This window comes from Xenopus laevis, chromosome 3L, assembly GCF_017654675.1.
Source record: "Xenopus laevis strain J_2021 chromosome 3L, Xenopus_laevis_v10.1, whole genome shotgun sequence".
NCBI lineage: Eukaryota > Metazoa > Chordata > Amphibia > Anura > Pipidae > Xenopus > Xenopus laevis.
The window spans coordinates 153,244,233-153,260,022 of record NC_054375.1 but is presented as its reverse complement, the minus strand read 5'-3'; the positions used below and the strand labels follow the sequence as shown (position 1 = coordinate 153,260,022).

At 43.9% G+C, this 15,790-nt stretch overlaps 1 protein-coding gene across 3 annotated transcripts; it reads right to left on the bottom strand.

Moving 5' to 3' along the window:
* Positions 1-4,773: 4,773 nt before the first annotated feature.
* aurkb.L (aurora kinase B L homeolog) lies at positions 4,774-15,684 on the bottom strand. 3 transcript variants are annotated; one of them, XM_018250827.2, is made up of 9 exons: positions 15,529-15,614; positions 10,714-10,759; positions 10,180-10,327; positions 9,964-10,018; positions 9,610-9,807; positions 8,111-8,249; positions 7,643-7,791; positions 6,363-6,537; positions 4,774-5,866 (listed from the first exon to the last, which is right to left on the bottom strand). In XM_018250827.2, exons 2-9 carry the CDS (start codon positions 10,756-10,758, stop codon positions 5,690-5,692), a joined length of 1,086 nt encoding a protein of 361 aa, XP_018106316.1. In that variant the 5' UTR covers position 10,759; positions 15,529-15,614; the 3' UTR covers positions 4,774-5,689.
* Between the last annotated feature and the right edge of the window lie 106 nt (positions 15,685-15,790).

Genomic DNA, 15,790 nt, shown 5'->3' with positions numbered 1-15,790 from the left:
CTGATTGGCTGCCCCATAAAAAAAGATCTGCTGCAGAGTGACGGCGATCGTGGGGTGGGTAGGGTTGCCACCTGGCCAGTATTTTATAAGCCTGGCTTGTAAAAATGATGGCTGATCCCAATGTTATTAATAGGAAACAAAAAGATAAATATATGGGAAGGCTGGTATTTTTTCCCAGAAAAGGTGGCAACCCTAGGGGCGGGAGTTTAGAATTCGGGAGGGGCCCCCCGGTGACTGCCAGTAGGGCCTTTCATGTTGCAGCCCCAATGGGCCCCCAATGCTCCAGTCCAATTCTGGTGGCATCTTACAGTTACAGTAGCCCCTCTGGCATTCTACAGTCTACACATTTGCAGTCAAAGCCTGATTATACACAATGTTCCATCCTTCACTCGTAAGCCAAACCACAACTCCCAGCATGCACAGCAGTGATATAAGTTACGGGTAGGGAACCCCACAGCAATCATTTGGGCCCACCCATCCCCCAGGCCTCGGGGACAAATATCTGTTTCACATAATTCTTGGTATTAGGGAGGGTTCACAATCTTCTCTGCGTTGCCAGTCAGGGAGCTTTCTTTCTGCTATGCTGCCATATTTAATTTGGTAGAGAAAAAGCAAATACTTATCAAATAAACAGTGATGGCTGTTACTGCTTCTTATACACAGTGATGACCATTTTTGACACAAAAGTCTGCCTGCCACCAACATCTGTCCAACAGGGTACATTGAAGTTTTTGGGATAAGGGGTCTTTCCGTAATTTGGATCTCCATATCTTAACTCTGCTAAAAAAAAAAAAAATTTAAATTATAAAATAAACCCCACAGGATTGCTTTGTCTCCAATAAGGATTATATTTATCTTAGTTGGGATCAACAACAAGGCACTGTTTTATTATTATTACAGGAAAAGTAAATCATTTTGAAAATTTTGAATTATTTGATTAAAGGGGTGGTTCACCTTTACGGTAACTTTTATTATGTTATAGAACGGACAATTTTTTTTATAGTTTTATAGTTATTTGCCTTTTACTTTTCACAATGGCTTTCAAATGGGCGTCACTGTCTCCCTTCTAAAAAACAAATGTGCCTCTAAGGCTACAAATGTATTGTTATTGTTACTTTTTATTACTCATCAGGCCTCTCCCATTCATATTCTAGTCTCTTATTCAAATCACTGCATGGTTGCTAGGGTAATTTGGACCCTAGTTACCAGACTGTTTAATATGCAAATTGAAGAGCTGCTGAATAAAAAGCTTAATAACTCAAAAACCTTAATAACAAAAAATGAAAACAAATTGCAAATTGTTTCAGAATATCAATCTCTACATCATACTAAAAGTTAACTCAAAGGTGAACAACCCCTTTAAAAAATTACTCTACAGGAGATGGACTTCCTGTAATCCGGAGCTTTTCATCTTAAAAAAAAAAAAAGCCAATACCATGTCTATTTACCCAGCCCCCGTTTCTTTTAAGTCCCCTGGGTATTTTGTACTGACTGATAGGTGTGAGGATGGTCTCAATCATGGGGTAATGTGTAGGTCAGGGATCCATGCTGTGCACTCTCCAGCTGTGACCCAACTACAATACCCAAAAACCAATAAAATCTGCAGTTCAATAGCCCAGATTGGATTGGACAACCCTTCATGTTACGCTGGGACAGATTTTTAGCTGAAAAAGAAAAACCATACAGCTCACAAATCTGGTTTTGCCCATAAATGTTTCACCCTATGGAATTGCATTATCTGCAGAAAACAAAATGGCAACCATAAGGTAAAACATGATTCTGGGCTTTCTCAGTATGAAGGCCCTAAGAAGTAGTTGGCATGGATAACCAAAGAGTAAGACACCTGTCTTGAACTGGTCCAATGCTCAGTCCATGCCCAGCCTCAGGGAGAGATTGAAGACTACATCCTGCTGCCTTCACTATGTTGACAGTGGGTTCACCTGTTATCTGCATTTCAGTTGGCCATACCGGGAAAGGTCCACCACATTATCTTTGCCTGCTATAATAATAAAGATGGTGGGGCAAATCAGACTAAGATGAAGATGGGTTTCCTTGTGGATCACAATTCTCACCCTGACCAGTATCTGATCAAGGCTGAGTCTGATTTTGAAGAGAAAGGTGAGCATTTTGGAAGATGCCTTCAGACTGAACATTCAGCTCTTACAATCCCACATTGAAAGGCACTTCTCTTCGCGGGTGGCAGGCAGGTGCAGGTTGAGCTCTTCTCCTGCTCTCCGTGCCCACCACTTCCAAATGCCGACTTCCGGCTTTGTAGCCGTGCGCCTTCTCGCCCCGACCTGCACATCTCTAGTACTGTTGTACCGGGACCAGACCTAAAAGGGGGGCCCGGTTGTGCTGCACTTTTCAAAATAACCGGGTCTCCTTGACAGCATCGAAGCCGTGCCGCACCTGCCGAAGTCCCAAAGAGCCAAAGTCCCCAAGCTGTGATAAGACCCGAAGCTACGAAGAGCCAAAGTTGAAGTCTCAAAGCTACAAAAGGACCCGAAGCTATGAAAGGAGCCAAAGTTGAAGTCCTGAAGCCACGAGTTTAGTTCTACTGAACAACATGTTTTTTTTATTTTGTTAAACCCCTGCCCACCAATGTTTTATTTTAATACTCTACCAATGTTTTTTTTTTTTTAAAAAAAATATGCTCTGGGGCCCCAATGTTTCTTTTTAACTAAGGGGGGCCCTGGCACCAATGTTTTTTTTTTTTTTTAACTAGTAGGGAGGCCCTGACCAACAATGTTTTTTACTTTTTTTTTTAAATAGTAATGGAGACGGGATTGAGTAGGCAGTGGTGGGAATTGAAGTAAGTAAAGGAGACCTGAATAGGAGGATGGTGGAAGGGCAGCAAGCACAGATTAGGGAGGGTGGTAGTAGGGCAGGATGTAGGGATCAAAAAAAAAATCAGTTAAACATTGAATAAACAAAATAGGATTGTTTTGCCTCCAATAAGAATTAACTATATATTGAGATGAAGTATAAGGTACTATTTTATTACAGAGAAAAATTAAATATGTTTCAATTTTTTTTTTAAATTTGTTACTGATCCTTTAACTTTTTTTTTTTAAATCTGCTCTTATTTCTAATTTTTATCTATTTCAATACCAAGTCCTCCTTCAGTTTCTGTCATGTTAACTACCAGAAACACTTCCTATTTTTTCTTTGCACTAGATCTATTTTACCCCCCCCAATCAAAAAATTATAATCTGTAAGGAAGTGTATGGCACAATTCCATATCCCCCTGCCGTTGGCTGCATTTAGTTTGGGAACCACTATGCTAAGGGTGAGGCTGCAAGCGGTTAGAACTTACCATACATTTTAGACCTGGTACCTTTATGTAATGAATGTATAACACACAGAAGGGGGAAAGAATTTTAATGTAAGTAGACAGAAAACACTGAAGTGGGAAATAGATACACCCACCTCTTTAAATGCCACTTCCCAAGAATGTATAGATCTTGGCACCAATTTTAAAGCGATGGTTCACCTTTTAGTATGTGATAGAGTGGCCAATTCTAAACAATTTTCAGTTGGTCATTTTTTTTTTTATTATAGTTTTGGCATTATTTGCCCTTTTCTTCTGACTTTTAAATGGGGGTCACTGACCCCATCTAAATAAAAATGTGTCTAAGGGTACAAATATATATATATTTTTTTTATTGCTTATCTTTCTATTCATTCCCTCTCCTATTCATATTCTAGTCTCTTATTTAAATCAGTGAATGGTTGCTAGGGTAAAATTGAGGGATGCACCGAATCCTTCTGTCTGGCTGCACCGAATCCTAATTTACATATGCAAAATAGGGACGGGGAGGGAAATCGTATGACTGTCACAAAACAAGGAAGTACATTTCCCCACCTTCACACTGCTAATTTGCATATGCAAATTAGGACTTGGCCGAATCTTTCGTGAAGGATTCAACCGAAAACAAAACAGTGGATTTGGTGCATCCCTAGAAAAATTTGAACCTTAGCAAACAAGACAGCTTTTTATTCAGCAACTCTCCAGTTTGTAATTTCAGCAAAGTCACAGACCACAAATAATTGCAATTGGCTTTCAATTTTTAATTGTCTCGGAATATCACTCTCATACTAAACGTTAAATTTAAAGGTGAACAACCCCTTTGAAGGGCAGTATAACTATAATGGACACATTGAGCAAGAAGCAAAAATGGACGTTCTACAATTTGCCAGTGTAGTCAATGTATAAACAACTATAAAGCCGAAGGGACTCCAGGAAGCCACACAGCATTTAAACCAGTGACTGACGATTAGCGGGTCTTTTACTGCAGCAAGTTGCAGTTCAGCACTTGGTAAGCAACAGTTGCTTGATTTATAATCTAAATTAAAGGGGTGGTTCACCTTTAAGGTAACTTTTATTATGTTATAGATATACCAATTCTAAGCAACTTTTCATTTATCGTTTTATAGTTATGCCTTTTTCCGGTCTCCCTTCTAAAAAAAACAAAATGCTCTGTAAGGCTACAAATGTATTGTGGTTACTTTTTAATACTCTTCTTTCTAGTCCTCTCCCAAGCATAGTCCAGCCTCTTATTCAAATCAGTGCATGGTTGCTAGGGGAATTTGGACCCTAGTTACCAGATTGGTTAAGACGCAAATTATTCAATAAAAAATGAAAAACCAATTGCAAATTGTCTCAGAATATCACTCATCATAATAAAAAGTTCTCAAAGGTGAACAACCCCTTTAACTGCATACATTTCCCCAGTGTTACCATTAGCTGCACATAATACGATCCACAGGCAATTAGAAGATTACAATACTTTATTTACAAAGAAAACATCCAAGTATTACACTTCCTCCCCACTCCAGAGATTAGATTTTATTTAATGGTAGTTTGCAGATTTCAGCCAAACCCCCGCGAATATGGAATTGGGGGTGGCCGAAGGCTTTCAAACTACTGTTACGTGGCTGCTGCAAGCACAACTAATATGAGCAGACAACTCTCCCCAACAATTGTGACATCACTCATACTTGCAGTCATAGAGAGGAATAGTCTCTGCTAATGGGAGGACCAAGTCATACAGAGCATAAGAACAAAACCCGGAATTGAACAAGGAAATATATACACTTTAAATATAAAACCATAGAAAACATTTCTAACCGACGGCTATCTTCTACATAGGAACGCACTGAAAACAAAAGCCTGAACATAAATGCCCGACACCAAAAGCTTGAAAGGCAGTATGTGGATTACTTTGGTGCATTGGAGCCCACCAAGCCCCCCATTCACAGTGTTGGATGCAGAGCAGGCTGGGACAGAGGGGTCGTAAGTGCAGCCATATTTAGCCAAACGTTGTGACTGCCGACAATGGATCTGGTCTGTTTATCTCTTTGCTGATGTAACTTGCACACTCAATACCCTGAAGTCCCCTGTATAAGAGGTTTGCCAGTATTTGTATTCATTATAGGTTAATAGAGCAGCTCATTTCACAAACAGAAAAAAAAAAAAAAAGTGAAGTTCCAGACTTCAGTAGTAAGGAAAGGAACAGTCGGCCCACTGCAGTATCCCCCTGTACTGATCCATGTGTGTATATTATATAATGGCTTCAGCAGTGGCAAAGTGTTGTTAATCACAAGTCTGCACTTCATGGTCATTGGATCCAGGTCAACTACCAAGTGCAGTAAAAAGTCGCACAACTTCAGGCAATCGGCAGAGTAACTATTTTGATTGGGTGGACTGGTAGACAGGAGGCAGGACACGGCGGGAGTTTGCCTTCACCCAAGGGTGCTCCATGACACCTTTCAGCGGGAGACGCTGTGGTGGGTGGTAGCGGAGGAGCTTGCTGATCAGGTCCTTTGAGCCGTCGGACAGGAAAGGCGGAAACTTAAGGTCAACCTATAGAAGAAAGGTTAGGGGAGATACAGGGTTACGGTTGAAGCTTCATAAAGGGATTCTGTCATGATTTTTATTTCTAAATGACACCATTTACATTGCAAATTATTCACTCTATTTAAAATGTTATTGTTGAACCAACAATTGTAATATTGGTGTGGAGACACAATTCTGAGCTTTGAGGAGGAGCCAACACTTCAGGATGGAACTGCTTTCCGACAGCTATTGCTTCTTCCCTTCCCATTGTAGTATACTAAGACTTGGGTCGTGCTCCCTATGCCCACCTAGTGGTACACATGAGAATAGCACCAAGGCAGGGGGTTTTCCGCTTTGGTGCTATTCTCGTGTCTACCACTAGGTGAGGCTAGGGAGCACGACCCAAGTTGCGATACTACAATGGGAAGGGAAGAAAAATAAATAAAAACAAACATTTTCCCCCGCAACAGAATCCCTTTAAGTATACAAATTCTATTAGACACACAGTAAAGGGGCATCTTACATTGACAATTCTCCGATGTGTTTCTGTGTGGGAGGGACTGTCGAATGGAGGCATTCCTACAAGGAACTCGTAACAGAGAACCCCAGCGCACCATAGATCCACTTTCTCGTCGTGAGTCTTTCCCTCGATCATCTCAGGGGGCAGATAATCCAAAGTTCCACACATTGTCCGACGCCTGCACAAAGACATTTCAGTTAAACCACAATGAAGCAGCTCCGTTATCCGGAATGTTCTGAATTACGGAACGAACATCTCAGACTATTGTAATCAAATAAACCAAATTTTTAAAAATAAGTTCCTTTTTCTGTGTAATAAAAAGAGTCGCTTGTACTTGATCCCAACTAAGATATAATTCACCCTTATTGAAAGCAAAACCAGCCTATTGGGTTATTTAATGTTTACATGATTTTCTAGTAGATTTAAGGTATGAAGATCCAAATTACAGAAAGATTAACAATCTGGAAAACTCCAGGTCCCAAGCATTCTGGACAACAGGTCCCATAGCTGTACTAGAATTTTAGTTCTATGGTTTTGGTCATTAAGTCTTAGAAACAACAAGTACAGAGGCTATTCTCTACTGAGGAAAGTGAAAAGCAGACTTAAATATTTACTGAAAACTCAAAATGTTGGTTGCCAGTCTGAGTCTACCGAGTGTTTCACCTTTAAATTGAACTTTTAGTATGATGTAGAGAGGGAGATTCTAAGACAATTTACAATTGTTTTTCATTTAATTATTTGTGTTTTGAGTTATTTAGCTTTTTATTCAGCAGCTATCCAGTTAGCAATTTCAGCTGTCTGGTTGCTAGGGCCTAAATTCCCCTAGCAACCATGCATTGATTTGAATATGAATAGGAGAGGCCTGAACAGAAAGATGAGTAATAAAGTAGCAACTATAATAAATTTGTAGCCTTACAGAGCAATGTTTTTAGATGGGGTCAGTGACCCCCATTTGAAAGCTGGAAAGAGTCAGAAGAATAAAGGTGGCTGTAGACGCAAAGATCCACTCCTTTGGCGACATTGAAAAGTGAGCCGATCTTTCCCCAATATGCCACTAACGGGCATGGCCACTGTCCGATCTCCGCTGGGCGAAAAATGGCGGGACTCTCAACACACTGTCCAAAAATCGTACGAATCCTCAATTTGTACGATAGGATCTTTGCGTCTATGGCCACCTTAAGGCAATTAAAAAAATGTAGCCATTGTATAACATTTTGAAAGTTAAATTAAAGGTGAACAAACGCTGAACAAGATGCATTAAGACAACAGAAAGTTGGAGGTACCTGAGTGATGGGGCATGAACAGACCAGCCAAAGTCTGCAATTTTCAGTTCCCCTTTGTATCCCATGAGCAGGTTCTCGGGCTTGATGTCTCTGTGGATGACTTTCCTTTCGTGGCAATAGTGCAGGGCATCAGCCAGCTCTTCCATAAACTGCAAGTCACATGGTAAGGTCACATGGGAAGAGAAACAGTTGCAGCCACAAAGCAATGGATACCAAGGGTCCTTTAACACTACCAGCGCCTGCTATAGGCAAAACGACTTGTTTTGGGCTGGTTACCCGTTAAGAGGAACACAAACTAAACTGAAGTTCCGTAACTCATAGTAACCGCCCGTTAGATTGATCTCCAAAAGGGGAAAACAAACTGCCCAGGTATTGCTTGGATTAGAGCAGTCGTGCAGGTTAGTATATAAACTAGTTGTGACGGACAGTGTAACACAATTAGGCAAAGACCCCCCCCATGTCACTCACTGTAGCACTTCTCTGCTCATCAAAGCGGCCATGTTTTTGCAGCTCCTTGTACAGCTCTCCTCGAGGGGCGAACTCCAGCATGAGGTAGATTCGCTTGCGGTCGTGGAAGTAGTTGTACATGCGCAGGATGTTTGGGTGTCTAAAGAAAATAAAATTAAACTTTTAGTATGTTATAGAATGGCTAATTCTAACCAACTTATCAATTGGCCTTAATTTCTCTGTTTTTGGGGTCACTGACCCCATCTAAAAAAAAAACAAAAAAAAAACAAATGCTCTGTAAGGCTACAAGTGTATATGTTATTGCTACTTTTTATTCCTCATCTTTCTATCCAGTCCTCTCCTATTCATATTTCTGTCGCTTATTCCAATCAATGCATGGTTGCTAGGGTAGTTTGGACCCTAGTAACCAGACTGCTCCGATTGCAAACTGGAGAGCTGCTGCTGAATAAAACACTAGTCAAAGTCAAAAACTACAAACAATGTAAACCAATTACAAGTTGTCTTAAGGTGGCCATACACGGGCCGATAAAAGCTGCCGACAGACCGAGTCGGCAGCTTATTGGCCCGTGTATGGGGGCCCCCGACGGGCTTCCCCGATCGAGATCTGGCCGAAAGTCTGCCAGATCTCGATCGGATGGGATTAAAAATCCCGTCGGATCGCGACCGCATCTGTTCGTTGATGCGGTCCCGCGATCCGACCACCCGTTTGGCGAACGCTAGGATCCGATCGTTGGGCCCTAGGGCCCACGATCGGATCAGCCCGATATTGCCCACCTCAAGGTGGGCATATCAGAGGGAGATCCGCTCGTTTGGCGACATCGCCAAACGAGCGGATCTATCCGTGTATGGCCACCTTTAGAATATCCCAATCTAAATTATACTAAAAGATAATCACCCCCTTTAAACAGGTTGCCAGCAGCCCAAGTAATTCAGTAATTTATAGGAAGGAGGGAAGGAAGAGAAAAAAAGGATGGGGGGGGGGGGGGGGAAGGGGGGAAAATGATGGACTGCCTTCCTCCTGTTAGATTGTAAGCTGTAATGTGCACAATGCCTTTCAGTCTTTCCCTCTTGTATCAGTCAGTATTTATAAAATATGACCCGCCCCCTTCTAAAGGGTACAGCTCAGCAGAATGTTGGTTCCATGTAAATATTCTTGCCTCCCATTGCACCAATACCGTAGTCACAGGTCAGATTCTAGAGTTGTGGGGTGCTAGAGGTCATATGTACTGCCTTATAATCCAGTACAATGTAAAGTTAGCCATACATATAATGTAATATCTGCTTGTTTGGGGGGAATCAGGCCAGAGCACATGGGTCTTACACTTACCTGATCCCCAGACAAGCAGTTATTACATGTGACACCCATGTCATTGTCCCTCATTAAGATTAAAACACAGCAGGAAGACAGGAGCAGAATTCAACACAAGAAGTAGAATAAAGGAAACTGGCAGTTGCAAGTTAATACGAGGAGGAGAGGTTCTGTTCCTGGTGGCAGTTACCTGAGGTGAGACTGGATCTCTATCTCACGCCGCAGCTGGTGCTCCACTCCCTCCTTCTCCAGCTGAGACTTGAATAGAACCTTTAAAGCCATAATGAACTTGTTCTGCTTCTCCCTAGCCAGGTACACGTTCCCAAACTTTCCCTTCCCCAATGGGCGGCCAATGTCAAAGTCATCGATGGTGAACTTCCTTTTGGGCCTGAAGGAAAAACCAGACGCGTTTGATAACTTCATTCCCCATTGCACACGCTGGCAATACAATCTGCCCCTACACTCTATGGTTGCCTGGACTCCCAATTCCCAAGGGATGAGAGGGGCAGTTTATTAAAGTCCAAAGAACAAACAAATGACTTACATTTCTGCCAGTGCAGTATTTTGGGAGGGCATCTCTGTGCTTACTGCCACTCTACCTGCAAATCACACAAAGACAACATTAATAGACATTTACAATCCCAGTGGTGCAGGTCAGAGAGAACAACTGAAGGACGTTTGTATGTTGAACTACAACTTGCAAATATCCATTTAACCCAACAAGCAAATCAGAACCAGGTGGTGCCAAAAGTCAAAGTACCTGGAACGCTGGAGGAAGCAGAGGGGGTAATGCGAGAGAGCTGAGTCCTCTGGGCCAGTAGATTGTCAGACGGGGTGGTAAATGTAGATACATACGGTTCCTTCCTTAGAACCCTCTGGGCCGCCGTAGCACTGGATGGAGTGGTGAACTGCAATGAAAAGAACAGTGTGTAAGTTATATAAACACTTGCAGCGACTGCCACATCTATTGCTGAACTACAACAATTAGAGCCATATGTATGTAGGGTTGCCACCTTTTATGGGAAAAAAATACCGGCCTTCCTATAGATGTATATTTTTTCCCTATTAATAACATTGGGATCATCATTTTGGTGGCAACCCTATATGTATGCCATGCAAGAATCCCTAATTGCTATGACGAATGCCAAAGCAAATTCAATTCATTCCCACATTTAGATTGACACAAATATCTCCAGCCGCCCAGAGGTGCAAAGTGACCGAGCAATAAACTTTCCCCAATCAAAATGCAAAAATTGGGACCTTCCTACAGGTCATAAAGACTAGAAGCACGTACCTTGGAGGTGTAGCTGGATGGGTTGAGATTCTCTTTGTAAGACATTCTGTTGGGAGGAAAGAGAGAGTGTTTAAAGGTACAGAACCACTTTGATGTGACCAGTACAGGATGAATATGAGCTGGCCTATTGATACAGCCTGTGAGTGACTTGATGTGACCAATAGAAGGTTGGTAGGAGCTGGTCTATTGATACAGCCTGTGAGTGACCAATAGAAGGTTGGCAGGAGCTGGACTATTGATACAGCCTGTGAGTGACCAATAGAAGGTTGGCAGGAGCTGGTCTATTGATACAGCCTGTGAGTGACCAATAGAAGGTTGGCAGGAGCTGGTCTATTGATACAGCCTGTGAGTGACCAATAGAAGGTTGGCAGGAGCTGGTCTATTGATACAGCCTGTGAGTGACCAATAGAAGCTTGGTAAGAGCTGGTCTATTGATACAGCCTGTGAGTGACCAATAGAAGCTTGGTAAGAGCTGGTCTATTGATACAGCCTGTGAGTGACCAATAGAAGGTTGGCAGGAGCTGGACTATAGATACAGCCTGTGAGTGACCAATAGAAGGTTGGCAGGAGCTGGTCTATTGATACAGCCTGTGAGTGACCAATAGAAGGTTGGTTGGAGCTGGACTATTGATACAGCCTGTGAGTGACCAATAGAAGGTTGGTAGGAGCTGGTCTATTGATACAGCCTGTGAGTGACCAATAGAAGGTTGGTAGGAGCTGGTCTATTGATACAGCCTGTGAGTGACCAATAGAAGGTTGGCAGGAGCTGGTCTATTGATACAGCCTGTGAGTGACCAATAGAAGGTTGGCAGGAGCTGGTCTATTGATACAGCCTGTGAGTGACCAATAGAAGGTTGGCAGGAGCTGGTCTATAGATACAGCCTGTGAGTGACCAATAGAAGGTTGGCAGGAGCTGGTCTATTGATACAGCCTGTGAGTGACCAATAGAAGGTTGGCAGGAGCTGGACTATAGATACAGCCTGTGAGTGACCAATAGAAGGTTGGCAGGAGCTGGACTATAGATACAGCCTGTGAGTGACCAATAGAAGGTTGGTAGGAGCTGGTCTATAGATACAGCCTGTGAGTGACCAATAGAAGGTTGGCAGGAGCTGGTCTATTGATACAGCCTGTGAGTGACCAATAGAAGGTTGGTAGGAGCTGGCCTATTGATACAGCCTGTGAGTGACCAATAGAAGGTTGGCTGGAGCTGGACTATTGATACAGCCTGTGAGTGACCAATAGAAGGTTGGCAGGAGCTGGACTATAGATACAGCCTGTGAGTGACCAATAGAAGGTTGGCAGGAGCTGGTCTATAGATACAGCCTGTGAGTGACCAATAGAAGGTTGGCAGGAGCTGGCCTATTGATACAGCCTGTGAGTGACCAATAGAAGGTTGGCAGGAGCTGGTCTATTGATACAGCCTGTGAGTGACCAATAGAAGGTTGGCAGGAGCTGGTCTATAGATACAGCCTGTGAGTGACCAATAGAAGGTTGGTAGGAGCTGGCCTATTGATACAGCCTGTGAGTGACCAATAGAAGGTTGGTAGGAGCTGGCCTATTGATACAGCCTGTGAGTGACCAATAGAAGGTTGGTAGGAGCTGGACTATTGATACAGCCTGTGAGTGACCAATAGAAGGTTGGTAGGAGCTGGTCTATTGATACAGCCTGTGAGTGACCAATAGAAGGTTGGCAGGAGCTGGTCTATTGATACAGCCTGTGAGTGACCAATAGAAGGTTGGCAGGAGCTGGTCTATAGATACAGCCTGTGAGTGGCCAATAGAAGGTTGGTAAGAGCTGGTCTATTGATACAGCCTGTGAGTGACCAATAGAAGGTTGGTAGGAGCTGGCCTATTGATACAGCCTGTGAGTGACCAATAGAAGGTTGGTAGGAGCTGGTCTATTGATACAGCCTGTGAGTGACCAATAGAAGGTTGGCAGGAGCTGGTCTATTGATACAGCCTGTGAGTGACCAATAGAAGCTTGGTAAGAGCTGGCCTATTGATACAGCCTGTGAGTGACCAATAGAAGGTTGGCAGGAGCTGGACTATAGATACAGCCTGTGAGTGACCAATAGAAGGTTGGCAGGAGCTGGACTATAGATACAGCCTGTGAGTGACCAATAGAAGGTTGGCAGGAGCTGGACTATAGATACAGCCTGTGAGTGACCAATAGAAGGTTGGCAGGAGCTGGACTATAGATACAGCCTGTGAGTGACCAATAGAAGGTTGGTAGGAGCTGGTCTATAGATACAGCCTGTGAGTGACCAATAGAAGGTTGGCAGGAGCTGGTCTATTGATACAGCCTGTGAGTGACCAATAGAAGGTTGGTAGGAGCTGGCCTATTGATACAGCCTGTGAGTGACCAATAGAAGGTTGGCAGGAGCTGGTCTATTGATACAGCCTGTGAGTGACCAATAGAAGGTTGGTTGGAGCTGGACTATTGATACAGCCTGTGAGTGACCAATAGAAGGTTGGCAGGAGCTGGACTATAGATACAGCCTGTGAGTGACCAATAGAAGGTTGGCAGGAGCTGGCCTATTGATACAGCCTGTGAGTGACCAATAGAAGGTTGGCAGGAGCTGGTCTATTGATACAGCCTGTGAGTGACCAATAGAAGGTTGGCAGGAGCTGGTCTATAGATACAGCCTGTGAGTGACCAATAGAAGGTTGGTAGGAGCTGGCCTATTGATACAGCCTGTGAGTGACCAATAGAAGGTTGGCAGGAGCTGGTCTATTGATACAGCCTGTGAGTGACCAATAGAAGGTTGGCAGGAGCTGGTCTATAGATACAGCCTGTGAGTGACCAATAGAAGGTTGGCAGGAGCTGGCCTATTGATACAGCCTGTGAGTGACCAATAGAAGGTTGGTAGGAGCTGGCCTATTGATACAGCCTGTGAGTGACCAATAGAAGGTTGGTAGGAGCTGGTCTATTGATACAGCCTGTGAGTGACCAATAGAAGGTTGGCAGGAGCTGGTCTATTGATACAGCCTGTGAGTGACCAATAGAAGGTTGGCAGGAGCTGGTCTATAGATACAGCCTGTGAGTGGCCAATAGAAGGTTGGTAAGAGCTGGTCTATTGATACAGCCTGTGAGTGACCAATAGAAGGTTGGTAGGAGCTGGCCTATTGATACAGCCTGTGAGTGACCAATAGAAGGTTGGCAGGAGCTGGTCTATAGATACAGCCTGTGAGTGACCAATAGAAGGTTGGTAGGAGCTGGCCTATTGATACAGCCTGTGAGTGACCAATAGAAGGTTGGTAGGAGCTGGTCTATTGATACAGCCTGTGAGTGACCAATAGAAGGTTGGCAGGAGCTGGTCTATAGATACAGCCTGTGAGTGACCAATAGAAGGTTGGCAGGAGCTGGTCTATTGATACAGCCTGTGAGTGACCAATAGAAGGTTGGCAGGAGCTGGTCTATTGATACAGCCTGTGAGTGACCAATAGAAGGTTGGTAGGAGCTGGCCTATTGATACAGCCTGTGAGTGACCAATAGAAGGTTGGCAGGAGCTGGTCTATTGATACAGCCTGTGAGTGACCAATAGAAGGTTGGTTGGAGCTGGACTATTGATACAGCCTGTGAGTGACCAATAGAAGGTTGGCAGGAGCTGGACTATAGATACAGCCTGTGAGTGACCAATAGAAGGTTGGCAGGAGCTGGCCTATTGATACAGCCTGTGAGTGACCAATAGAAGGTTGGCAGGAGCTGGTCTATTGATACAGCCTGTGAGTGACCAATAGAAGGTTGGCAGGAGCTGGACTATTGATACAGCCTGTGAGTGACCAATAGAAGGTTGGCAGGAGCTGGTCTATAGATACAGCCTGTGAGTGACCAATAGAAGGTTGGTAGGAGCTGGTCTATTGATACAGCCTGTGAGTGACCAATAGAAGGTTGGTAAGAGCTGGTCTATTGATACAGCCTGTGAGTGACCAATAGAAGGTTGGCAGGAGCTGGACTATTGATACAGCCTGTGAGTGACCAATAGAAGGTTGGCAGGAGCTGGTCTATAGATACAGCCTGTGAGTGACCAATAGAAGGTTGGTAGGAGCTGGCCTATTGATACAGCCTGTGAGTGACCAATAGAAGGTTGGCAGGAGCTGGTCTATTGATACAGCCTGTGAGTGACCAATAGAAGGTTGGCAGGAGCTGGTCTATAGATACAGCCTGTGAGTGACCAATAGAAGGTTGGCAGGAGCTGGCCTATTGATACAGCCTGTGAGTGACCAATAGAAGGTTGGTAAGAGCTGGTCTATTGATACAGCCTGTGAGTGACCAATAGAAGGTTGGCAGGAGCTGGACTATAGATACAGCCTGTGAGTGACCAATAGAAGGTTGGCAGGAGCTGGTCTATTGATACAGCCTGTGAGTGACCAATAGAAGGTTGGCAGGAGCTGGTCTATTGATACAGCCTGTGAGTGACCAATAGAAGGTTGGTAGGAGCTGGCCTATTGATACAGCCTGTGAGTGACCAATAGAAGGTTGGTAGGAGCTGGTCTATTGATACAGCCTGTGAGTGACCAATAGAAGGTTGGCAGGAGCTGGTCTATTGATACAGCCTGTGAGTGACCAATAGAAGGTTGGCAGGAGCTGGTCTATAGATACAGCCTGTGAGTGACCAATAGAAGGTTGGCAGGAGCTGGTCTATTGATACAGCCTGTGAGTGACCAATAGAAGGTTGGCAGGCTATTGATACAGCCTGAGTGACCAATAGAAGGTTGGCAGGAGCTGGTCTATTGATGTGAGTGACTTGATGTCCCCAGTACAAGGCGCCTAACAACCCTGTGATCATATAAACAATTCACTCCCAGACAAACCTCAGTATTTACCTCGAGCTGTTCCCGTGTCCGACCTCACCGCTCCCGCACTTTCAAATACAGTTCTAACTGCCGCCAGATTTTCATTGGCAGTGACGCATTCATGTTGCCTCCCCCTTATTGGACGCGGCGCGGCAATGCTACTCCACTATTGGTTGAGAGCGTTTTTAAAAAAGAATCCATCCAGCCTCTAAGCGGATGCGACTGATTTCCTCTCCGTGCGCAGGGATTGGATAAAAGAGGTTCTTCTTCATTGCGATTG

Bases quoted from the DNA above. Each gene is read 5' to 3' on its own strand.
- aurkb.L (XM_018250827.2), bottom strand. From the start codon at position 10,758: ATGTCTTACAAAGAGAATCTCAACCCATCCAGCTACACCTCCAAG. The intron at 9,808-9,963 runs GTAAGTCATTTG...TTTTTCCTTCAG, and splicing joins AATACTGCACTGGCAGAAAT to GCCCAAAAGGAAGTTCACCA. The intron at 8,250-9,609 runs GTAACTGCCACC...TATTTTCTTTAG, and splicing joins GAGATCCAGTCTCACCTCAG to ACACCCAAACATCCTGCGCA.